The 27,524-nt window shown below is 35.1% G+C and overlaps 1 protein-coding gene across 5 annotated transcripts in view; it reads left to right on the top strand.

Annotated features, from left to right (window-relative positions):
* The window catches only part of LOC131431705 (protein sickie-like), a 477,836-nt gene that overhangs the window by 242,188 nt on the left and 208,124 nt on the right, over positions 1-27,524 (top strand). For all 5 annotated transcript variants that reach the window (XM_058597568.1, XM_058597567.1, XM_058597565.1 and 2 more), the window contains 3 exons: positions 8,282-8,418; positions 14,185-14,368; positions 21,239-22,936. In XM_058597568.1, coding sequence (XP_058453551.1) covers positions 8,282-8,418; positions 14,185-14,368; positions 21,239-22,936 — 2,019 coding nt within the window. The remainder of the gene's footprint in view (positions 1-8,281; positions 8,419-14,184; positions 14,369-21,238; positions 22,937-27,524) is intronic.

The following is a 27,524-nucleotide window of genomic DNA, read 5'->3' as shown; positions in this document are numbered from 1 at the left end:
ATATATAATAATTCATGAAAACAATACAAAAATAATTTCATCGATATCATATTGAAATATATAGAATTGACACCAAAAATGAAGTAAAAATTTATTTAATAAATAGTTTGAAAGACTCATACTAAAAATAACACTAAATTGTTTTAAAATATCAAACTAAGACGATAAATTATATGAAAATGGTAAGAATGTTATAAACAAATTATAAAAAAAGCACGAAGAAAACTTAAATAATGCAGCAAATATATACACGCAACACAAGTAAACTAGAAAAATGATTAATGAATGAAGCAAAAAATATATGAAATATGAAACAAGATTGACACAAACAAAATGCACAATATGGTACAAAAATGATATGGGATATAATACAGAAATGCTACAAAAACGATATAGAAATTATCCAAAAAATATAAAAAGCTTAAAAAATAAATAATATAAAATGAACGCGAAACAAAAAATAAATGAAATGGTAATGGCACTAAAGTGGTACGAAAATAACACAAATATGATGGAAGAATTACTTCAAAAGTTGAATATTAGCTTTTTTGACCCAGGAGACGAATGACAATAAGGCCAAAACCTCTGTAATCGAAATAAAAAGAAAAAAAATCGTGGTGGACCTATGACCGAATCCATTATACGGATCCGGGTGTCAATTGGTAGTTTCGAAACTAGCCACGTATCTCTTTTTTTTTGTCACAATTTTGAACGACAATAACTCAATAACTTGTTGATAGATTTAAATAATTTAACAATCAATCGAATCGGAAACATTTAACTTAAACATGTTTGGAAACGTCGTTTCAGTATTTCAACAGTATACTGTATTGAATAATTGGGTTGAATCGACCTATGTTCTCACGAACCAATTACACCATACCATGATGATGTCATCCGTTTGATTTCTCTCGCACGACCGACGGTTTCGATCGTTTCTTACACCCCGAATTTCATTAGCAGTAGAAGTTCTGCTTCAGTTGCTGTAGGAAGGTTTCGCGTCATGCATAAAAAAAACACCGAATCGCTCTGCGTAGTATGAAGTCTCACCCAAAAAAGGAATCTTCGGTCCGATTTTCTGCTGTCGGTTGCGCACCGTTTTCTCTAAATTCTCTTCGACAGATGTGAAAGTGCGGATCGTTGATGTAAACGGTTCGTTAAGTCGAGAAGTAGTACGATGGAAGCGAGGTACGAGGAAGGATCCATGACGCAGAGATCTGGATGGTACTCGGATGCATATCGAAGACAGTAGATTAGGGCTGTCGACTTCCTCATTCAGAAGTTTTGCAACAAATACAGCCTGTTGGATACAACGACGTCATTGTAGAGTTTCCATGCAAATCTGATGAACTTACGTTGCACGTTTTCGCTCCTTAGGCTCCAAGTCAAGGCATCTTAGAGTTTAAGCAGTGTGCCTTCAAAATTAGACACTCACCGCCTTGTAACTGCGGAACCGGAAGTCGGATCCAGATGAAATTTCACAGTAGTTTTAAAGACAATATGAGCTTTAATTCAAATTAAGATTTATAAAAAAACGGTTCAAGCATCGCAGAGAAATCGAAGTGAGTTCTATTTTTGGAGTTTTTCTTCACTACTTTCGGTGCTACCGGAACAGGAAAAAGGGGAAACCGGTAGTGTCGAATTAAGTTTTTCTGCCCGCAAACTAACAAGTTCTGCAAACTAGAAGAATTTATCAGACAGTTGCATGCGATTTGTAACTGTTTTTGACCATCGTTTGTGTAAAAATACTCATAAAATTGATAATTTTTCACTCATCGCGCTTTAGTTCCGGAATCGGAAGTCGGATTCGAATAAATAGTTCTGGAAATTTTCAGAAAACTGTAAGACCTTTTAATTGAATTTTAGTTTGTGAAAATCGGTTAAGCCGTTTCCGAGAACACTTAAGGCACATTTTTTCTCTAATTTTTACATATTACCATGTAACTCCGGAACCGGAAGTCGGATCCAAATAAAATTTAATAGTCTGCTTTTACAGTGATTGCATAGCCTTTCTATACGAGAAAGACAAAAAAATCAATTGGTTAGGATGCCAAACGGTTGAAGCATTCTCCAGTATTGGCCGGACGATAGAGTAGTGAAAGCTTTTAAACAGTACGGATCAGATTTGTTTTTAATATCTTCGTGAAAAACCCCAATTGTCGTATTGCACGTATGCAAATTTGATCAAATCGCTAAATTGTTGAGTTCTTTGCAGAATAACACTATCGATTACATAGTGGAATCTTATTAGCTGTTTGGTACGATGGAAGGACATAATCATGCATTTCGAAACACTCACGGTCAGCTTGTTTCGATGACACCAGTCGACGAATTGATCTAATAACGCAAATGCAATCCTCAGTAGATCGAACGATGAAGTAAATTTTGAAATCATCGGCATACGCTAACTTACAACCAGGCCTTAGAATTTGTAATATGGCGTTGAATTATAGAATGAACAGCAACGGACCTAGGTTGCTACCTTGGGGTACTCCGGACGATTTAGTAGAACTGGAGGATCAAACATCAAGCTTTTTCGAGGAGACTCACAATAATTTCGAAAATTTTGGATTCCATGAACCGTAAACGATAACCAATTGTTTCCAAATTACCGGGAATCGAGATTCAACACTGGTTATAAATTCTGCACAATGACTCGGCAAGAGCTTCAATATTACACCAATATTTTATTCAAACTAAAAATTGATCCTTTATTGTACGAGGGTAAACTTGAGCTCAATGAAAACCGGATGAAATTTAAGTTATTCCTTCACGAATTTGTGAACTTTTGATCGAACGCTCTTCATCAAGTTCCGGACAATTTTTTTGACGCTTGAGACAAAATTTTTTTTGAGCACCTGCAAGTTCCCAGCTGCCTTATCAGTCTTCTTGAAGACCCTTTTCACGATTGACCAGTAATGTTCGATGGGTGGAAACTGAGAACAATTTGGTGTATTGAAATTTTTCTCAACGAAATTTATACCCTTTTCCGCAAGCCAATTGAGAGTGGTTTTGACATAGTGATCCGACGCTAAATCCGGCCAAAACAGTGGAGGTGTACTATGCTTTTTATATAGAGGCAGATCGATAGCTTTCTGCATTTATACTTCCGGTAGTGTAAAAAATGGTTGACTTTAAACCACAGGAACATATTGCTTGCCATACCTGTACCTTTCGAACGAATTTTTCCACTTGATTCGACCTGTCCGCATCGCTCACATCCTCCCAACGACGACAGTAAAGTATTGTGGACCTGGAAGGGTTTTTTGAGTCCTCCTTTACATAAGTCTCATCGTCCATCAAAACGCATGCATCCGGACACTGCAAAAGACGCGAATACAATTTCTGGACCCTTGTTGCTGCTCGCTTCTTATGTTCTACACATTGTTTCGAGATGTTCTTCTTCTTGTAGGTCTTCAGGTGATTTTGCCTCTTGGTACGCTGGATCATTCCGATACTCGTTCCTGCTTTTTTGGCCAAATCATGTATTGACATTGATTTGTGCTTCATGATTAGAGATACCACTTTTTGGTCCAGTTTCGGGTTGGAAGAATCGGGTTTTCTGCCTCTTCCTGGTAGCTCATCCAAAGAATAGTGTTCCCCAAAGTTATTAACACTTGCATGATGAATTCCAAACCGCTTCGCCAATTTTCCCATAGTAATACCCTTCTCACTTAGCCATGTGTCCAGAACCTTAATTTTCACTTCCTTTTCAATACGCGACATTATGAAAACGCAGAATTTCAACCGCACAAACAAGTAAAGAAACGAAAGCTGACAGCCAAACGCACAGCATGCTGTGATCTAAGCATGAAAACCCTTAATAAACACATGCATACAACATAAATGTATGTGGATAGCTTATTTTCGATACACTCCTTACAAGCGATATGGTGACTTTCAAATGGATTCAGTTCAAAGTTATGTGTTATGAAGATAATCTTTTTCATCAATAACGGGCAAAAACTCAACTAAATATCTTTTAAATACTATTATTGATCCAAACAATAACCATGTAATCTAACTTAATGGCTAGAAACCGACATGCTCTGATCAACTAAAATCCAAACTTAGTGTAACAAAAACAATAAACCGTTATGCGGTACCAATTTGATCAAGTTATTTTTCCACCAGGAGTAAAACACTTCAAAAGATTCGGAATAAAATTCTTTAAGTTATCTAAAGCGGCTTCCTCGGTTTAGTACAAGTGAGTTACACAAACTTAGGTGCAATATCATACAATATCAAATATAAACTCAAGATTTAGCATGCATCATTGCCGGCTGTCCCGAGTTTTACCAAATTTGTTTAGAGCAGTATCGGTAGCTGACTGCATAAAGCAACACAATCATGGTAGTATTCTTCGGAGTCCTACTGTCAGGAATCACAACTAATTGGCTGAAAAGGCATAATAAAAGGAACATGAAGGGAATTGTGAAGTGGGTGAGAAGTAAATTCGGCACCCCATAAAGGATGTAAAACAGTCTGCTAAAACCTATTTAAGGTCAATACAGAAAGGATTCATTCACTCCAGGATAAACGATGAACCCCTCCAGACTATAGCTCTTTACCACATTGGGTGAGAAACAGTAGAATATCCTTTAATTTTAGCTCCGCATACACAGACTCAACTAAGTATGGAGAATCAAAAACCTGGCCTCGACGAATTATGCGAACTTTCGTTATCGTGCTTCTTCTTTGTCCGTTCCGCGTTGTACTTTGACTGCATGTATTGAGACATGTTCAAGCTTTCATCAATCTTTTACAAAGATAAAACTGAACCATTGGCTACATTTCTTTTATATCTTCAAAATAACTGCTCTGAGTTCCACTCATATTAGGTTTTCAAAACTAAAGCATTTGGAATGTTGCTTCATGAAAGATTTCCGATATGAAACTGTCATAATGATGAGCATGAACTTAGCGAGGCACTTCTCGCTGATGATAACGCAAATAGGTGAATAATTTGTTGCTAATTTGTTGCTAATTAGTTACGGTGATTTTGAATTTGTTGCTCAATTTGTTTTTATTTTTTTGAGTACTTCGTTTAGTTCATATGAAGTTAGCGATGCCCCCATTTCAAATATGCCTCAAAACAAATCAAAGCCCAGTGAATAATTTGTCGCTAATTTGTTGCTAAATAGTTACGGTAATTTTGAATTTGTTGCTCGATTTGTTTTTATTTTTTTTTAGGTATTCGCTAAGTTCATATGAAGTTATGAAAGCCCCCATTCCAAATATGCCTCAAAACAAATCAAAGCCCAGTGAATAATTTGTCGCTAATTTGTTGCTAAATAGTTACGGTAATTTTGAATTTGTTGCTCGATTTGTTTTTATTTTGTTTAAGTATTCGCTAAGTTCATGTGAAGTTTGCAAAGACCCCTTTCTAAATATGCCTCAAAACAAATCAAAGCCCAGTGAATAATTTGTCGCTAATTTGTTGCTAAATAGTTACGGTAATTTTGAATTTGTTGCTCGATTTGTTTTTATTTTTTTTTAAGTATTCGCTAAGTTCATATGAAGTTTGCAAAGACCCCTTTCTAAATATGCCTCAAAACAAATCAAAGCCCAGTGAATAATTTGTCGTTAATTTGTTGCTAATTCGTTACGGTAATTTTGAATTTGTTGCTCAATTTGATTTTATTTTTTTGAGTACTTCGCTAAGTTCATATGAAGTTAGCGCTGCCCCCATTCCAAATATGCCTCAAAACAAATCAAAGCCCAGTGAATAATTTGTCGCTAATGAACTTTATATGAACTTAGTGAAATACTCACAAAAATAATTAAAAAAAAACTAAGAAACAAATTTAAAATTACTGTAACGAATTAGCAACAAATTATTCACACTCCATATGAACTTAGCGAAGTACTCAAAAAAAAAAATCAAATTGGGCAACAAATTTAAAATTACCGTAACGAATTAGCAACAAATTAGCAACAAATTATTCACCTATTTGCGTTATCATCGGCGAGATGTGCCTCGCTAAGTTCATGCTTATGTCATAATGTTATTTAGGATTAATTTCTAGTTTCTAAAGGTACCATATTGTGGTATTTTCTCCCATATTAAACACTGCTCGGTGCAATTTTCTTGAACTCAAAGAAACCGAATGTTGATTTTATTTGTTTAATGCGCTCTACGAACGATTTTCTATAATGATTGTTTCATTAGATTTTTTTCTGAAAGGATTATTTTTATTTACGATTTGCATATTTCAAAGAAGAATAATTGTAATCGTCGTTTGGAAAATACTTACAATGACCGATTAATGGATTTTTCTGCGTCGCTCGAAATATGATATTTCGGTGTATTTTTCTCGAATGCGAACGACCAGCAGCTGGATTCTGACGCAATCGCTTCTATATTTCATTTATCTCAATATTACAGTGATAGAAACTATCAAAATTCGGTCCGGGTTTCATTTATGGCATTCAGAAGAACCAAATTGTAGAATTCTCGACGTTATTAAATACTGTTCGGAATATTTTTCTCGAATGCGATGCAGCAAAATGATAGCTAACGTTCGTTTGGTGCAAATTTCGCACAGCGAAAAGTGTACATAACTAATCAAATTATTCCAGATTTGACCTAAACTGATGATTTTTACCTTCAATTTGCAAAGAAGCAGCATTTAGAGCCATTAGAAAGGCTGATTTTGTGTAATGTTCCCCATCGTTGTTCACTTTTCGTTTTCTTTTTCTCCACTGCGAACGACCAGTAGCTGGATGACGCAATCACTTTTGTTTGAAGTGAAACTCACACTCAGTTGTTGTTTTTTTCTGCGTTTAGGCTTGAGGAACGTAACCTCATATTCGCCATTGACTGAAGCACCAGTTGAATAATTCCGAGTGTAGTTCCACTGTTTTGGCGTAGATGGCAGCCTGCGCACAAGATGTTAATGGATTATCATAGACCCTACTAATTTTATTGTTTCGTGTTTGAATCTATTTTTTCACTATTTCAACAATGTTTTCGTAATAAACGTGGTATTAACAACAATCTTGTATCTTTTTCGATTCGTTTCGTGGAAGAATTAGAGAAAATACTCAAACAGGGAAACAGTTACTAAGAAATCAAATCTAGAGTAATTTCGTGAAATTTTAAAAATGCACCCAGGTGAGCATAGTAGTGAAAGACGTAGTCCTACGTCAAAAGTTTCAAAAATGAGCACCGAATTAACAGCACTAAAATATTACATTGAACACTGAATTGCCAAAGAGAGTCACAGCTTTTTTATCATGTTGCAATCTTGCTATTAACTTTTCTACTGGCTAATTAAATAAAGTCCCATAAACTCAAAGTGAAGCGAATCTAATCCATGCACTAACTAAATGCCACAAACACATTTTCCGATAAGCGACCACAGACCGGTTAGTTGTCGGGAAAAACCCTGGTCTTCGATTAGTGATGCAGCCGAGCACCGTTTTTTTTTTGTCCTGAACTAAATGCAAACCACGCAACAATCCGAATGCACTGGAACTCCACAGTCTTCTTCACCCCGTGGCCAGCTGACACCGCGTTTTCTCTTTCCTCCCCTTGTTGCATTGAATTGCTTCGTGGCCGCCACATATTGCATTTTAACTATTCATTATACGAAGCAAAACTATTTGTGTTTAGTTCATCGCGCGGTCGGTAACGGTACTGAAAGTGCATCGGCGCCGTTGTCGCTTCTGCTGAAGGCCCTGAGCTGAGCTGACGACGAGAGCTCGTCGTGAAAACTGCTAAGGTCGGCGAGAGCTGCCAGAAGGAAATTAAACATTTCTCCAAATGAGATTATGTAAATGTGATGACCTATTCCGAACGCGCTCCGATGGTTCGCTGCCGGTTCACTCCTCCCACGTCGCGATTCCACTCCGGTGCGATGCGATGAAAACTCTGCCGACTTGCGTTTGCCAAGGGTCGTACTAAGCGTGTTTGAATTAACATAGTTTTGAATGTGACAAAAGACACGACCGATGCCGTGGCAGAAGGCACCGACGTAGTCTTCTCTGACGATTATTCTCCGGGAAAGAGGTAGAGATAGAAAGATAGAGAGAGAAAGAACTCCCGTAGGCACGGAAATCCATTTCCATTAATTTTAAGACTGATTCATTCCGTGATATTGAACGCCTTTTGTTGTGACTTTCAAATTGATGGCCCCGAGATGCGGAGAATCCGGGCATTGGATGTAAAGTAGCTGCCTGTCCTCCGACTGACTGGTCAAAAGGGTCGAAAATTACATATATTAATGTCATTATAATATCGATAACCATATGCTTCTTCTCTTCTGCTTTGTTACAGACAACTGCCGGTGCCCTACGCCAAACCAGGGGTCAATGGAGGTTCGGCCATTCCGCAGCCGGCGACCGTCATGGTCACCCGGCGATGTCCACCGGATAAAGTGCGACCGCTGCCACCGACCCCGAACCAGCAGACGGGTGAGTTCAGTTTTATACCGGTTCGATATTAAACTTTTTGATTTAGTTCACTCCCCCTCTCCGGCACAGGGTGAGGGTGACGTTCTGGAGGGAACGAGTGAGCGGTGTGCCATAACATTGCTTTCGAAAAGTTTAATTATTGCTCTGATCAACAAAATACAGAACCCAGAAGAAGAACTTCGACCAGCAAATTAATTACAAATGAATTTTTATTGCTTTTCGAAGTTGATTGAAAACAAAGTGGGTTGAAATTACTAATTACTGCTTGAAACCAAGAAATATGATTATGGAAATGCTGGTATGAAGAATTACAGTTCAATTTAAAAACACCAGGAAGTTTTTCACAGTTTGACGCTTTTTCGGAAACTTACTCCGATAATTTTAGGCATATTCGATTATTTGCTAATCTCTTTCATTTTTACTAGCTTTTCAATAACTAAATTTCGTAAAAAGACAGTTTATTCACTATTTATTTTACTTACTTCCTTTTACTTATGTGCAATGCTTACCAACTTTTCTCTTATTTGCTCACTTTCCTCACTTACTTATTTTCTCTACTTATTTACTTTCCTTGCTTGCATGATTTCCTTAATTACTTACTTTTCATACTTACTTTCCTTATCTACCTGCTTTCCATGCTTACTACTTTACTAGTTTTACTGACATACTTCCCTTACTTACTTACTTACTTACTTACTTGCTTACTTACTTACTTACCTATTACTTACTTACTTATCTACTTACTTACTTACTTACTTACTTACTTACTTACTTACTTACTTACTTACTTACTTACTTACTTACTTACTTACTTACTTACTTACTTACTTACTTACTTACTTACTTACTTACCTACTTACTTACTTACTTACTTACTTACTTACTTACTTACTTACTTACTTACTTACTTACTTACTTACTTACTTACATACTAACTAACTTACTTACTTATTTGCTAACTTACTTACTTACTTACTTACTTACTTACTTACTTACTTACTTACTTACTTACTTACTTACTTACTTACTTTCTTACTAACTTACTTACTCACTTACTTACTTACTTACTTACTTACTTACTTACTTACTTACTTACTTACTTACTTACTTACTTACTTACTTACTTACTTACTTACTTACTTACTTACTTACTTACTTACTTACTTACTTACTTACTTACCTACTTACTTACTTACTTGCTCTGCTTAGTGACTTTCTTCGGTACTATTTTCTTTACTTGCTTAGTTCTCTTGCTTACTATCTAAGTAATCTTTACTTGCTTAATTTGTTAACTTACTTCCTTTCCCTTATTTACATACTATCCTTACATACTCTCCTTTTTTACTCAGTTTTGTTTTTTTTACTTTCTTTCTTCACTTGCTTCGTTTATTTACTTATAAGTAAATAATGACAATAAAAATTTTTTGAAAAAAAGTAAGTAAGTACAATAAATAATTAAGAAGAATGCATAAACAAGAATATGCATTCTTCTTAATTATTTATTTTACTTACTTCTTTTCAATACTTTCTTACCTTCCTAATTTACTTATTTACTTTTTCATTGTCCTAACCAGAGTTGCCATTTTAAAATCTGTGTGGCATCTGTGTTGTATATTTTCGATCAAAACATCTGCCATTTTCATGAAATATTCATAAAAATTTGTAGAAATTTGTGAATTTTGATAAAATCGGTGTTTTGTGACACAGAATCTGTTTGGCAAAATAGGCAAAAAAATCTATGGTTTTTATCAGAAAAATCTGTGATTATGGTAACTCTGGTCCTAACTCGCTTGCTTCTCTCCTTTACTAATTTTCCTTTCACTAGAATAATATTTTAATACCATTCAATTCAATACAACATACTTTGAATATATATAATAAACGTTACATCACAGATACGTATTTCGAAAGCTTTATTCATTCATCATCAGTGTATGTGGTTTTAAGTTTACTTTCTTTTTTTAATTACATCCTTATAATTTTCACTTACTTTCTTGCTCTACTTACTTTCTCTACTAACTTATTTTCCTTACCTACTTACTTCTGTCGTATACATTCTTTGCTTACTCACTTACCTTACTCACTTTTCTTACTCACCTTACTTTACTTCTTTAATTACTTTTCTTCTTTGCTTATTTTCCTTCTTTATTTGCTTTCCATCTTTACTCACTTTCTTCCTTTACATGTTTCAGTTTTTTTACTTGCTTTTAATTTGTACATATTTTGCTTTACCACTTACTATTATTCTTTATTTTGTTCCCTTTTCTACTTATACTTCTTCTTCACTTTTTTGCCTTTTTCACTAACTTACTTCATTGCTTACAATTTTTACTTACGTTTCTGCTTTACTCACTTTCCTTCTTTACCTACATTCCTTGTTCACGTATTCTTCTTAATTATTCATTCTATTCACTCACTTATTTACAATAGATGTTTACTTTCTTAGTTTACTTATCTACTTTCTTGTTATCATAACTCGCTTACCTCTCTTCTTTACTTACTTTCCTTTTCTTTGCATATTCTTTCTTTACTTACTTACCATTTTTACCAAGTTTCCTTCTTTATATACTTTCCTTACTTACTCAATTTCCTTACTTACTTCCGTCATATACATTCTTTGCTTATTCACTTTACTCCTTTACTTACTTTTTCGTTGCTTATTTTCCGTTTTTACTTACTTTCTTTCTTCAATCACTTTCTTCCGTTACTTATTTTCCATTTCTATTTGCTTTCAATTTGTACCTATGTTTCTTAATTACAGTTACTATTCTTCTTTACTTAGTTCACTTCTTTCCTTACTTACTTTCTTTCTGCATTTACTCCCCTTCTTTATTTATTTCACTTAGTTTACTTTCCTTCTTTTTCTATATTTCCTTATATATGCGTTATCTTTTAATATTTACACTACATACTTACTTTCAATACTTGCTTACTTTTCTCATTTAATTATTTACTTTCTTGTTATTCTTACTTGCTTACTTCTTGTTTTCCTACATTCCTTCTTTACTGACGTTGAATTTTCACCTACGCTCCATCTGTACTTACTTTCTTTACTATATTATTGTCCTTACTTACTCTCACCATATGCTTTCTTTACTTACTCACTTTTCTTACATACTTTCTTCTTCACTCGCATTTCGGCTTTTTATACTTTCCCCTTTTGCTTACTTTTCTTCTTTACTTGTTTTCCTTCTTCTAAGCAAGGAAGAAAAGTATGTGACGAATGAAAATGTGCGAAGATAATAAGTGAGAAAATAGGTAAGCAAAGTTAAAAATTGAAGGAAGTAAGTAAATAAGTAAGGAGAGTAAATAAGTAAGGGAAGTAAGTAAAACAGGAAAGTAAGTATCCTGTTTTGCTTACTTCCCTTACTTATTTACTCTCCTTACTTATTCTTTTCCTTCACGTACTTACTTTCCTTATTTACTTACTTCCTTCAATTTTTAACTTTGCTTACCTATTTTCTTACTTATTATTTTAGCACATTTTCATTCTTCTTATACTTTTCTTCTTTGCTTATTTTCCTTTATATTCCTTACTTTCCTTCTTTTCTTACTTTCTTTATTTATTTATTTTATATCTTTACTTATTTCACATTACTTTTATGTTGTATTTACTTTCCGTTTATACATGCTATATTCTTCTTACTTATTTACATGAATGTTTTCAAAAGGCGAGAATTACCTATGTTCCTTTTCTACTCACTTTCCTTTACTTATTTTCCTATTCTACTTACTTTCAATTTGTACTTATTTTCCTTTATTAGTTACTATTTTTCGTTGCTTAGTTCCCTTTTCTACTTATTTTCGTTCTTTATTTTCTTTCTTTCATTATTTTTTATTTACTTTTCTTCTTTACTAACTTTACTTATATATGCATTCTCCTTGAATATTTACTCTACTCACTAACTTGTTTTCAATACTTGCTTACTTTCCCCATTTAATTATTTACTTTTGTTATCCTTACTTGCTAACTTTGCTGTTTTACTAACTTCTCTCCATTACTTACTTAAAATTTCACCTACTTTCCATCTTTGCTTACTTTGTTTACCGACTAATTTTCCCTAATTACTTTTCTTCTTTACTTAATTTTTTTCCTTACCTACTTTCCCCTTTTACTTACTTTTTCTTATCGACGTTCTTTATTCGTTATTTTTCCGGTTTGATTTCTCACATTCAATTCCTGTATTATCGTTTCTTTTCTCTCACATTTTTTTCCATTTAGTTCATTCGTTTAGATATTTCTACTTATTGATATATGCTTAACATTTTTGTGATATATTATTTCATTAGCACTTTTCATAGCCGCGAACATTAGAGAAGTTACTAAATTTTCCATGTCCAATGCTTATTTTTGACCGTTAAAGTTTCTCCATTATTAATTTTCAAGTTTTCTAATTTAGCTGAATATTTTATGTTTTAATATACTCTCTTTATTTTCTATGTTCAGGCATTATGTTAACTATGAGGTTTCATATATTTGTTTAAAGAAAGATTTTAGAGAATTCGATATAAAATAGAATTTTAAACAAAATTTTAATTTCATTTATAGTTTCGTCTTATTTTGTATGTTTTTTTTATCCAGTTTGTTATCTCTTAAACCTAATTATTCTACGAAAACTTCTCTTTTATTTGTATTGTTTCGTATTTCGTTTCACTTCATCAGTGTTTTTCTAACTGTTTCATTCTATGAATTCTCCACATTTTGTATTTTACAATTAAATTCTTGTATTCTAATCTTTCATCTAGCTCACGTTGTTGAACTACTCATAAAGTATGAGTTAATATTAACTAAAATCTATTTTTATTTAGTTTTCTCAATTTTTTATTTCAGTTTGTTTTCTCATACTCAATTTCTTCGTTTTCGTTTTTATATCCTCGCATGTTTTTTAAATCAGTTTATTTGTTTGTATGTTTGTACTTTTTAATATCTGCCTTCCCTGATTCTAACTCTTTTTTTAAATTTATTGATTGGTTCTTTGTTTCATTATTCAGAGCCTACATGAATTTTCAAAAAGTCCTTGTTTGTTGTGTTGTACTTTTACATTAGAGCTTCTATTCCATCTATGGTTTCCAAGTCTCATTACTTGTTAAAATATTTCATTTACTTATACTTCATATTTGCTACTCCTATGTTTTTTTGTTTTTTTTTTCTAAGTCCTCGTTAGTGAGAAAATAGCTCGGTGAATAGGTATAGTTTGTGAATAATAACTTTCAAATCTAAAAACAAGAGTCCCAGACATAACAGCTCCACAAATCAGAAGGTTCTTTAGAACTGAATTCTTCTCCAAGGAAATGTTACTTAAACAGTCAATTTTCTGTTTGAACTTGTAATACTTAAATATTTGAAGAAGCAGTTCTATTTTTTCTGGTTTAATATCCAAGTGTACGGTTTTATGTACAGATTCCATTTGGATCGTAATTAAAAGCATCACTAACTGAACGATGCATAGAAATTTAAGCACAGTTTTTCAACTCGGAACCAACATCCAACTTATTATTTATGAAACATCCCACCACGAATTCCAACCGGCAACAGCCCAAAACCAATCCCCAGACCTATCATGGAAGTTTAATTTCTCATCCTTTATTCATACTCTCATATGTTTCTCCATAATTGGTACAAACTTCCCTTCGAACACCGTTAGCTTGTTTAACAACAACCGAAAAAATTATCAAAACTTCCCCTTCGTCATCCATTTTACGGCACATTTCGGAATCTAACGTTTTTACTTCATTGCTTTCTCTTTTACTTTTGTCTTCGAACAGGACTCCATCCGGGACTGCAGAAACATACGCTTGTTGGTGGTGTTGGCGGTGGCGGCAGTATTGGCTCCGGTGGTGGACTGAGCGGTGGAAGCGGAAACACCCCCCACGATGGCAACAGCTGCCCTGGGAGTCCGCAGCATAATGGGACGGCGATAATCACACAGATCCCGAAAGGCGGCAGCAGGTAAGCACACAAGCGTCGATGAAACATTTTCTGCTACTCGGTCTGCTACTCTGTCTGTCCCGAGCTGTGGGAAGTAACGGCTTGAAGCAGTATCTTCGTACTAGATATATTATGTGAACTACTTCGTCGTTGAATACGATTTATCTAGAACATCGAAAACCGAAAACGTATTCCGGTACCATTCTGCTCCACTTTTGTAATCGGGAAACAGTACCGAGCGAACACTTCGAGTTTTCATTGCTTCTGAGAGATAAACTAGGCAACCGTGGTCTGGTTGTTGGCTCCTTTTTTCCACTCGCAATTTGCTGTCATTCGTGGTTTGAGATCCTAGCAGGCGTTTGTTTTTTTTATATTGGTTGTGGGATTGCTCGGTGGAGTTGTCTCGATTAAACCGTGGTCGGGCTCTGGGAGGCCAGAATCCGTACAGCAGCCGGGCGAAATCGGTATGCATGCTGTTTATTTATTCTAGCAGCAACCGAGCCGAGGGTTTCGATGGAACTCGGTTCCTCGCAGGTACTGATTAAACGGCCCGGTCCCAATGGGGTTCATAATTTGAATTTACGACTACCGCCGCGTTTGTATTTTGCTCCTTTGCGTGAATGATGCTGGAAAGGTATTGTTGTAACGTCTGTCGCACAATCAAGAAGTACAGTAAGTTTACAAAGAATTGTGAGTCAATAAAATTGTTTCAAGTCTGTATTTGCTGCATCGAATTTTTCCGGAATTTTAATCATACTATGATAAGTCTTCAGTATAGCGAACTGTATTTTGCATGGTTTTAAAGACCGAACCGACTCAAAACTGACATGCACTAAATTTATAGTTTTTTATTAATAATAAGCCATTCGAATAACGAAATACATATATTTTTTGAAATAACTATTTATTGGAATATGAGTTAAAATTAAATTATTAAGATTTAAATTGGGTGTTCAGCAACAAGTGGTGACATTTCAGCCCTATTGAATACATGATTTGGTTATTGCCATGAATACACCATTTGCTTCCGCAATTCTGAGATTTTGTGTGGGGAAAATTCTAAACCTAGTTGTATTGTGTAATGGAGAACAGGAACTTATATATTAACTTACTAACTTATACAGAGAGCGAATCGATTCTATTGAAGATTGCATCGATTTTTGTCGGAATTTGCTTATAATATTATGTAACATTACGTCTAATGGTTCTATATTTGTGAGTCTGTGTAACTCATTTGTACTAAACCAGGGAGGACGCTTCAGAATCATTTTCAGAATTTTATTCTGAATCCTTTGAAGCGTTTTCTTCCTGGTGGAACAACAACTTGACCAAATTGGTACTGCATGAAGCAAGGCTGGTCTGAAAATTTCTTTATAAATTAATAATTTGTTTTTTAGACAGATCTTAAAATTTCTGTTCATAAGAGGATATCAACATTTAATATATTTATTACACTTTGCCTGGATTTCTTCAATGTGAAAGTGAGTTTTTTGTCGTACGTTAAACCTAAGTATTTAGCTTGATCAGACCATGTCAATTCCAAGCCATTCAATTTGAGAATGTGATTACCGTTTGGTTTAAGAAAAGAAGCTCTTGGTTTATGAGGAAAGATAATTAATTGTGTTTTTGCTGCATTTGGTTTAATTTTCCATTTTGACAGATAATCACTGAAAATATTTAAACTTCTTTGTAGGCGACTGCAGATCACTCTTAGATTTCTACCTGTGGCTAACAGACTTGTGTCGTCACAGAATAGTGATTTCTGACAACCACCGGGTAGAGATGGAAGATCAGCAGTGAAAATATTATACAAGATTGGAGCTACGCCCGAACCCTGCGGAACACCTGCTCGTACGGGTAGCAATTCCGATTTACAATTCTGATAGCTAACCTGAAGAGTACGATCAGTTAAATAATTTTGAATCAAGAGATAGTTGTCTACCTGTTACCAAAGCGTAACTGTCATTAGAAGAAGATGATGACGAGGTCGATCTACCTGTCAATAAATTGTTTTCGTTAGAAGACAAATTGGAAGGCGTACCTGTTTTATGTTTTAAATTCGAAGAAATAAGTGCCTTAGAAGAATTAGGCGTGGCATTTGTGACGGTTTTTTGATTTTCAGCTATGTTCTGTAAATTTAAGGTCGTTGATTTGACTTTTTGTCTAAGCGAACGAGCGTTTAAAATTTTTTCCCTGACATGACATTTCAAATAATTGGATTTATGATTTTCATCGCAATTTGAACATGAAAATTTATCAGTGGTTTCATTCATTGTACAAACGTCTTTCGAATGCGATTTAGCACAATTCAAGCACCGTATATCTATATGACAATTTTTGGTTCCATGACCGAAGCCTTGGCAACGACGACATTGCGTTAAGTTTGCAATACGATTATGCCGTTTATAATGTTCCCAATGAATTTTAATGTGGGAAATGAAACGTACTTTTTCTAAAGTTTTCAATTTGTTTACATCACTTCGATTGAAGTGTATTAGGTAAAGTTCATGGGAAATTCCAGAGCGTGGTTTAGAAGTACCAATCGCTCTTTTTTTCATAAGTATTACTTGGGAAGGGGCAAAACCAAGCAATTCTTTTGATTCATTTTTAATTTCATCAGTACTCTGATCATTTGATAAGCTTTTCAAGACAGCCTTGCAGGGTCTGTCTGATTTTATATCATATGAATAAAATTTATGAAGTTTCTCGGACAAATATCGGATAAGACGTTCGTAATCTTCCAATCCATCAACCAAGACTCGACATTCTCCTCTTCGTCCGATTTGAAATGAGACTTTTACTTCCGGGAGAAAAGTAGAAAGCTCAGTACGGAATGCTTTGAAGTCGGAAATCATCACCGTCACTGGTGGCATAGATTGTTGTTTCTTCCCAGAACGACAAGCGTCCATTTTGGGAATTTTTGAAGAATTTTCTTCTATGTCGCTACAATCGGATTCAGGAAGAATCTCGTCAATTTTTACATTCAGATTCTATAAGAGTAGCAAAATGTTGAATAACGGATTGTGATTTTTTCCGTATTGAATTAATTTTATCCTTAGGCTTGTTGCCTTTCCGGTTGGACGCAGGCATTTTTGAAATGAATGAAATTTAAAATTAAATGAACTAGGCTAAATTAGTGTTCGATTAGAGTCCTAGTTTGGAAAAGTCTTGATAAAGACAGATTTTGTGGTAGTCTTAATAAAGACTGATTAGTTTGAAGAATAGTTCTCTGAATGGTAGCCTTTAAAAAAGCTGATTAATTTCTTAGTCTTGAAAAACTTCTTAGTCTGATTGTATTAGAATATCACTCTTTGTATAGCCTTGAGAAAGGCTAACTAATTGTTAGTCTTTAAAAAGACTGTTAGTGATTCAGGTAGCCTTGAAAAACACTGAAGCCTTGAATCAATGAAACTCTAGGTAGCCAGAAAAAATTTCCAGGAGCCAAGAGCTATACGCGTGCGGTGCGAATGACTGTTCAACACCGACTTTGTTAAATGATGATTTTTTCGTATATAAAACCACTAATCGGTACTCACTAGTACAAATTTCAAGAGAAACTGCATTGAGAAATAAACCCGCAGGGAAATATTAAATGACTTTTACGATAAAACACTTTTAATTTACAATTTCAAAGATAGCACTTTGCAAGCGTGTATCAACCGCAAACCGTGTTGCCAGTGTTTTTATACAAAGAAGCAGTAGATTAGGCATACCATAACAGTTCGGCTGAAAAGTTCGTATCGTTTAATAGAAACACACATTTTTTTGCCAAAATTCGTTTTTATTTTTCAACATAATTGCCATCAGAGGCGATACAGCGATTATAGCGATCTTCCAACTTTTCGATACCATTTTTGTAGTACGATTTGTCCCTTGCCTCGAAATAGGCCTCAGTTTCAGTGATTACCTCTTCATTGCTTCTAAATTTTTTACCAGCAAGCATTCTCTTGAGGTCTGAGAACAGGAAAAAGTCACTGGGGGCCAAATCTGGAGAATACGGTGGATGAGGGAGCAATTCGAAGCCCAATTCGTTCAATTTCAGCATGGTTTTCATCGACTTGTGACACGGTGCATTGTCTTGATGAAACAAAACTTTTTTCTTCTTCAAATGAGGCCGTTTTTTTGAAATTTCGTCCTTCAAACGCTCTAAAAACGCTATATAATAGTCACTGTTGATGGTTTTTCCCTTTTCAAGGTAGTCCATGAAAATTATACCATGCGAATCCCAAAATACAGACGCCATAACCTTACCGGCCGATTGTTGAGTCTTTCCACGCTTTAGGTTCGGTTCATCGCGTGTAGTCCACTCAGCTGACTGTCGATTGGACTCCGGAGTGAAGTGATGGAGCCATGTTTCGTCCATTGTTATATATCGACGAAAAAAAATCGGTTTTATTTCGATATAACAGCTCCAAACACTGCTCAGAATCATCAATTCGTTGTTGTTTTTGATCGATTGTGAGCTCACGCGGCACCTATTTTGCATAAAGCTTTCTCATATCCAAATATTCGTGAATAATATGTCCAACACGTTCCTTTGATATCTTTAGGGTGTCAGCTATCTCGATCAACTTCACTTTACGGTCATTGAAAATCATTTTGTGGATTTTTTTCACGTTTTCATCGGTAATAGCCTCTTTTGGACGTCCACTGCGTTCATCGTCTTCGGTGCTCATATGACCAGTACGAAATTTTGCAAACCACTTACGAATTGTTCCTTCGCCCGGTGCAGAGTCTGGATAACACTCATCAAGCCATTTTTTTGTATCGGTGGCACTTTTTTTCATCAAAAAGTAGTGTTTCATCAACACACGAAATTCCTTTTTTTCCATTTTTTTCACAATAACAAAAGTAGCTTCACTCAAAATGCAATAATTCACAAACTAATAATCAGACAGCTGTCAAATTTATACACGTATCTTTTGAAGGTTGGTACTAACTGAAAATGGTATGGATTTAATTCTAGTGGCGCCCTCTCATAGAAACGATACGAACTTTTCAGCCGATCTGTTATGTATGAGAGACCTAATTCGAAATACCATTAAATTCCATTAAATGTAATATTGGTAATGTAATACATCAATATACGAAGTACACTGAGCTAAATTCTCATTTTCACATTATATGATATTCTAATGATTTTTCACTATTAGCATTTCCATTGATAGCTACAAAGTGTATTCAACATCATGTGGTTCGTTTCGTTTGTTAGATTTCGTTTAATTGGTTTAATCGAAATAGAGCATAAGACGGTAAGTTTGGGTTTAACTACCATCAAAACTGTTCCAATTTGGAGGTCATATTTGTTGCTGGAAAACGAACCAAGTTCGGCTATTTCGAATTCGAATCCGGTTTCGGAAGAATTGGAGTGGTGATTAAAAACTGGCCAAATCAATTTTCACAAACTCATAGGTTCAAAGGAAAAGTCTTACAGTTTCATACTTTTGCCTTGTTGGGAAAACATACACCCTTGACGAATTTCGCGCCGGATCATATTCGCAGTTGGTAACACTCTCTCCGATTTGGATGAAACTTTCTGGACAAGCCACTTTGCATACTTTTGTTTTCCAAAATTGATCTAGACTTCAGCGGTTCAATTTTGAATTGGCTTCAATCTTATTTATCTGACCGCGACATGACAGTGAAAATAGGAGACGTTTCCTCTGGAGTTCGTCAGAGAAATCATCTTGGACCGTTTATATTTTTACCTTTTCTCAACGATTCGAATTTTTCGATCAAGTGCATCAAATTATCTTTTGCTGATGGCTTCGAACTCTTTCATATTAAGAAATCAACAACCGATTCAGAGTTCTTACAGGAACAATTGTTTTAAATGCCTCTAAATGTTACGTCATTGCTTTTCGTCATAAACAGTCTTCAGTCAAGTTTGACTATAATATTTCTCAAACTATTCTCGTGCGCAGATCGTCGATAAATGATCTGGGTGTCCTCACTGATTCTAAGTTTAACTTTAAGGAGCATATTGAATTTATTATCTCCAAAGCCTCCAAGCAGTTAGGTTTCATTTTATGCGTTACTAAAGACTTTGAAGATAAACACTGTTTGAAGCAACCTATCGCAAATTTGACCGTTGCGCACCTCGTCGTTTTCTACGGAGAAACCCATTGAGCCTTCCGAGTTACCAAGCCGGATGTAAACTGATTGACCTCGATTTATTATCTGTCCTCCGCGATGTTTGCAAGGCAGTTTTGGTAGCAGATCTTCTTCCGTCACGAATCGATTGCTCTGAGCGCTTGCAACTGTTACAATTAGTTATTCATCGTCGTAATTACGGATTCAACGAACCCTTTGCTAGCATGTGTCGCGTGTTCAATCACTGTTTCAGTACTTTTGACTTCCATCTATCACGTAATGTTATTAAAAAACTTGCTTGAAAGATTGCTGTCTAATTAGATTTAGTTAGTTTCAGTTTAATCAGTATTAATTTAATTTTAGTATAATTAGTATTAATAATATTGAATAAAATACAATCAAAATGGGTCTTTTGGAAGATTGTACTGTTGATGTTGATTGACTGTTGATGCAAAAGATGAGGAGGTTTTATGCCTGCTGTTTTTGGTTTTAATCGATTTTCTATCTTTAATGCCATTTTATTCAGTGTAGGATTCAATATGGATTTTCTCAGTATTTTTATTCGAAAATTTGACTAATTTTGTGAAAATCACTTGTCCAGCACTTTTTTGTAGGATTTGCCGTTTTTCCACTGGCAACCATTCCTTCGAACAAGTGTTCACAGACCACACACAAACAAAAATAACGGCAGACCAATAAATCACCTGTATATATTTCAATTACATACGATGCATTACGGCTTCACTTCCATTCCAGATGATAACCGTTTCTGTTTTGTCTCTTTTTTTGCCATTTCAGTCTGCGCCTTCCACAGTCCACCTGCAAGATCCCGGCCAGCCCGTATTTGACCCAGACGGCCAACGGCAACCACAACAATAACAATCTAAACAACAACAATCTGAACGCCGTGGTCCTTATTCCGAATGGAAACGTTTCCAATCTGCCCACACCGGCACCGAACGGTAGCAGCGGTGGAGGAACCCAGCAGAAGCAATCGATGCTGGAGAAACTGAAACTGTTCAACAGTAAGGATAAACAGGATAAGACTGCCAAATCAACCATATCGAAGCGTACGAGCTCAAGTAGTGGATTTTCCTCGGCCCGAAGCGAACGGAGCGATTCCAGTCTCAGTCTGAACGAGGGCCCGGTGGGAAAGAGCAAGGAATCAGGGATCAAGAAAACGGACACTGCCAACAGTGGTGCCAAACTGTCATCATCGTCATCGAAATCATCGAAACTCATCTCATCCAAGTCCAGCTCGAAGGATGCTGGATCGAAGGTTTCAGGGAAGCTGACCGATAAGGGGAAGGCCAAGGATCAGCTCGTCGAGACGCACATTCCGATCACACCGAAAGCGCACAAAATTCCGACGGCCATGACGACGTCCACCAGCAGTGGCAGCAGCAGCAGCAATCCGAAGACAGAATCCAAACTGAAACCTGCCTCTGTGGGAAGTTTGTCGTTGTCGGGCAGCAGAAAACTTGAAGTAAAATCCGAAAGTAAAACTAGTTTACTTCAGCAGCAGCAGCAGCAACAGCAGACACAACAACCGAAAACGGTGGTGGCTCCACCGTCAGTAGGCACTGGGATTCCGAAACCGATGGCCGCTGTGAAAGGAACTAGTAAACCAACACCGCAACAGCTCCAACAGGACTTCAAACCGAAAGACGACTTAGCCAAGTTGGACCGGGCACTGTCCGGGTTCGGAGGACTTCAGAATGGATTAGTTTCACCGCAACATCATCAACATCCACCTACGCATCAAAATAACATATCAAACAATAACAGTGAACGAATGACAACGGTGGTCAACGCGATTAGTGTTAGTGGGAATAATAATGTCCTCGGAAGTCCTCTCCACAAACAACATCCACATCAGAACCAAATACCGAGCTGTATGAGTGACAGCATGCACTCCAACTCAACACAAGGAGCGTCCATCGGTCAACACTCGAATTCCAGTGAGTCAAGTAGTGTCGTCTATAGGCCCAGTGGCTCCGAAAGTGGTTCCGAACAAATGTCAAGCCTTCACTCGCCACAAAAATCGTCGCCTTCCTTCCTATTCAACGATGTCAATTTGAACAATGCCAATAACAACAAATTCAACACCGTTCCGAGTAAAATCCTGAACACTGCCCCGCAACCGAATGGCACCATCTACGAGCAGGAGGAAAAACAAATCACCGTCGTCCCGATGCGGCCGTTGCTACGCGGCTACAACAGTCACGTGACGCTACCGACGCGTGGCACCCGCGGGCATCATTTCATGTCCGAATACTGTGAGGATCTAGGAGGCCAAGGCTACTGCAGCGATGGTGACGCGTTACGGAAAATACCCGCCCGCTATTCGGACTCTATGGAAAATGGTTACCTCTCGGAGGGTGGTGGCGGAGGAGGAGGAGGAGGCGGCACCAGTATGCTAACGGCCGCCGGTCGCCAACAGTACATCAGTGCGCTGAGGAATCGAACACCGCTGCCTACTACGATCGAAGAGAGGTGAGTACTGGGAAAATTGGTTTTCGATGATTAGAAGAATAATGCTCATCGCACAATTTAACTTTAAGAACAATCTGATAAATGATTAACTGTGTAAATTCAGTCATGATTAAATTATAGACCAAACTGAACAAGTTTGGTAATGGCACAAGAGCGGAGTCACGCGTGATCTGTCAAAAGCAGTGTTGCCAAAAAGGCACCAGCCAAAAAATCACCCTGTACAATCTGCATCTCAAGAATATATACTTTTACTTTTCTTAAATAGAGAGAGTATAAACTCTACAGTGCTATACATTAAAAAAAGGCTATTTTGTAATCAATTAGTAAATAGTCACCACAATCATTGAGAATTACTTGCAAGCTTTTTTCCATTTGATTATATAAGTTTAAAGTTCTAAGTTGCCGAACAAATTTGATCTTTTTGATGGCTCAGATTTTCTATTTTGAGAGAGTTTGCGTCGAGTTTGGGAAGGACAGTCCAAAATAGCGATACGGTTTTCCTCCTTCCAGGCGCATCAAGTCAGTTGATTTCAAAAAAATTCGATTGTGAATTTATAACATTTTTGCGGCATTCAAAAACTTCTTCAAAAAAAAATTCAAGTAATTCTCTCCTCTGCAAAACATTAACTGATATCCAATATGTTTGACCGTGCGCTGAACGGAACCGGTAGCCGTTTCCCAACCAGGCACGCTTCAGTCGAATCCACATCCGAAAAAAAATTGCTTCATCTGAGAAAATCGGTTTTCGACTCTGCTCAGAATGTTTTCATAGAGGTGACAGAGTATTTGAGTTTAATTTGAACGCTATTGTAGCTCGGCTTCTTTTGGACGTTATCTGATTTCCAATTCCTAAACATCGAATCTTTAATTTCATCGCGTCTGGCAAGTTTCGCTCTTATTTTTTCATGCTCAGGAAATTTATCAATATACGCTCCAGTCCCTCTTTATGCGTTTTTTTTTTGTGGTTTCTGTTTATGCGAGTTTTTAAAGTTATGCGATTTTCTTAAGAAAACTATCAAAGTTATTCGCATAACTTGAATAGTTTTCATAAGATGCATTATTATTATGCATTTTTTATGCGTATTTTCTATATTGTTTGATTTTTTCATACAAACTTTCAAAGTTATGCGATTTTTCTTATAGAATTTCGAAAGTTATGCGAGTTTTTTTTTATGGGAATTTGTGAAGTTATTCGATTTTTTATGCAAATTTTCAAAGTATCCGAGTCATTTATTTGAATTTCCAAAGTTTTGAGGTTTTCTTATGCAAACTTTCAAAGTTATTCGAGTTTTTTTATTTGAATTTCCAAAGCTTTGAGGTTTTCTTATGCAAACTTTCAAAGTTATTCGAGTTTTTTATGTGAATTTTCAAAATTTTGAGATTTTCGTATTCAAACATTCAAAGTTCTTATGTGAATTTGTTATGCTGTGTAGTTTTCTTATGCGGTTTTTCGAAGTTATTCGGTTTTTTATGTGAATTTTCAAAGTTAGGCAGTTTTTCTATGCAAATTTCCAAAGTTATTCGAGTTTTTTAGCCAATTTTTAATGTTTTGCATTTTTTATATGCAAATTTTCAAAGTATTCGAGTTTTTTATGTGAATTTTCAAAGTTTAGAGATTTTCTTTTGCAAATTTTCAAAGTTATTCGAGTTTTTTATGTAAATTTGTGAAGTTATTCGATTTTTTATGCAAATTTTCAAAGTCTTTTTTGTGAATTTCCAAAGCTTTGAGTTTTTCTCGTGCAAACTTTTAAAGTTATTTGAGTTTTTTATATGTGAATTTCCAAAGTTTTGAGGTTTTCTTATGAAAACTTTCAAAGTTTTTCGAGTTTTTTCATGTGAATTTCCAAAGTTTAGAGATTTTCTTTTGCAAATTTTCAAAGTTATTCGAGTTTTTTATGTAAATTTGTGAAGTTATTCGATTTTTTATGCAAATTTTCAAAGTCTTTTTTGTGAATTTCCAAAGCTTTGAGTTTTTCTCGTGCAAACTTTTAAAGTTATTTGAGTTTTTTATATGTGAATTTCCAAAGTTTTGAGGTTTTCTTATGAAAACTTTCAAAGTTTTTCGAGTTTTTTCATGTGAATTTCCAAAGTTTTGAGATTTTCTTATGCAAACTTTCAAAGTTATTCGAGTTTTTATGTGAATTTGTGAAGTTATTCTATTTTTTATGCAAATTTTCAAAGTATTCGAGCCTATTTTGTGAATTTCCAAAGTTTTGAGATTTTCCTATGCAAACATTTAAAGTTATTCGAGTATTTTATGTGAATTTTCTAAGTTGTGTAGGTCTTTTATGCAAATTTTCAAAGTTTTTCGAGTTTTTTATGTAATTTTTTTAAAGGTTTGAGAGTTTCTTAAGCAAACTTTCAAAGTTATTCGAATTTTTTTATGTGAATTTTCAAAGTTTAGAGATTTTCTTATGCAAATTTTCAAAGTTATTCGAGTTTTTTATGTGAATTTTCAAAGTTTAGAGATTTTCTTAAGCAAATTTTCAAACTTATTCGAATTATTTATGTGAATTTTCAAAGTTTAGAGATTTTCTTATGCAAATTTTCAAAGTTATTCGAGTTTTTTATGTGAATTTGAGATTTTCGTATTCAAACTTTTAAAGTTTTTTTTGTGAATTTGCTATGCTGTGTGGTTTTCTTATGCGGTTTTTCGAAGTTATGCGGTTTTTTATGCGAATTTTCAAAGTTAGGCAGTTTTTCTATGCAAATTTCCAAAGTTATTCGAGTTTTTTGAGCGAATTTTTAAAGTTTTACATTTTTTATATGCAAATATTCAAAGTTATTCGAGTTTTTTTATGAAGTTTTGAGATTTTCTTATGTAAACTTTCAAAGTTATTCGAGTTTTTTGTGTGAACATTTGTTTGTATTATAACACTGAGACAGCCGTTTTCCAGTTTTCCACGATTATCACCCCAGTCGAAATCAAGTATAACCTCAAACTTTCAAAGTTATTCGAGTTTGTAAGTTTGTGAAGTTATTCGATTTTTTATGCAAATTTTCAAAGTATTCGAGGCTTCTATGTGAATTTCCAAAGTTTTAAGATTTTCTTATGCAAACTTTCAAAGAAAACGGCTGTCTCATGAGACTGAGACAATACAAACGAAGGTTGTTTACTGTCCGACGTTTCTGCCTTTGAAGTAGGCCTTTTTCAAGGGCATCGTCAGACATCGACATTTTGACTATAAACGATAGACTTTATTTTTCTTGAAAAAGGCCTACATCAAAAGCCGAAACGTCAGACAGTAAACAACATTCGTTTGTTTTATAAGACTGAGATACCCGTTTTCCACGATTATCACCCCAGTCGAAATCAAGTATAACCTCAAACTTTTAAAGTTATTGAATTTTCTAAGTTGTGCGGTTTTTTATGCAAATTTTTATATTTATTCGAGTTTTGTATGTAAATTTCCGAAGTTTTACAGATTTGCTTCTGCAAACTTTCGAAGCTATCCGAGTTTTTTATTTGAATTTCCAAAGCTTGCATGAGGTTTTCTCATGCAAACTTTTAAAGTTATTTAAGTTTTTTTATGTGAATTTCCAAAGTTTTGACGTTTTCTTATGAAAACTTTCAAAGTTTTTCGAGTTTTTTCATGTGAATTTCCAAAGTTTTGAGGTTTTCTTATGCAAACTTTCAAAGTTATTCGAGATTTTTACGTAAATTTTCAAAGTTTTGAGATTTTCTTATGTAAACTTTCAAAGTTATTCGAGTTTTTTATGCGAATTTGTGAAGTTATTCTATTTTTTATGCTAATTTTCAAAGTATTCGAGCCTATTATGTGAATTTCCAAAGTTTTACAGATTTGCTTATGCAAACTTTCAAAGCTCAGTTGTGCGTTTTTTTTGATACGAATTTTCGAGTTACTGCGGTTTTTTTCATGCGAATTTTAAAAGTTATACGGTTTTTCTATAGAATTTCCGAAGTTGTTGGAGTTTTTTATGTGAATTTTTTAAGTTGTGTGATTTTATTATGCGATTTTTCGAAGTTATGCAGTTTTTCTATGCAAACTTTCAAAGTTATTCGAGTTTTTACGTGAATTTCCAAAGTTTTGAGGTTTTCTTATGCAAACTTTCAAGGTTTTTCGAGTTTTTTTATGTAAATTTTCCTAAGTTATACGGTTTTTATGCAAATTTTCAAAGTTCCTTTATGCGAATCCTCAAAGCTTCAAATTTTCTAAGTTTGGCAATTTTCTTATGCAAACTTTCAAAGTTAGGCAATAAATTTTCTCGTACTTTCGAAGCTATACGATTTTGATGCGAATTTTCGAAGTTATGCAGTTTTTTATGAGAATTTTCTGCGGTGTCAGATCTCATACGGAGTTCTTTCGATTGGTCTTTCAATCCGAGCTAGACGGTTCAGTGAAAGTTTCATATGTTCGAGACTCGAAAAGATTTTCTCTTGGATGGTCAATGAAGGTAGGTAAGGTGTTTTATTCCAAAAAAATTAACATACTTAACAATCGACTAATCAGCAACGATTTTTGTCGTTAGTTTAAAATAAAAAATATCCTGATTTGGCGAGTGGTTTACATTTATACAATTCAGTACGTGTTCTACTCGGGCAGCTATTTCTGCTGTCGGTGTAATT

Source organism: Malaya genurostris, chromosome 2 (assembly GCF_030247185.1).
Source record: "Malaya genurostris strain Urasoe2022 chromosome 2, Malgen_1.1, whole genome shotgun sequence".
NCBI classification, from domain to species: Eukaryota; Metazoa; Arthropoda; class Insecta; order Diptera; family Culicidae; genus Malaya; species Malaya genurostris.
This window is presented reverse-complemented; position numbering and strand designations above follow the sequence as displayed.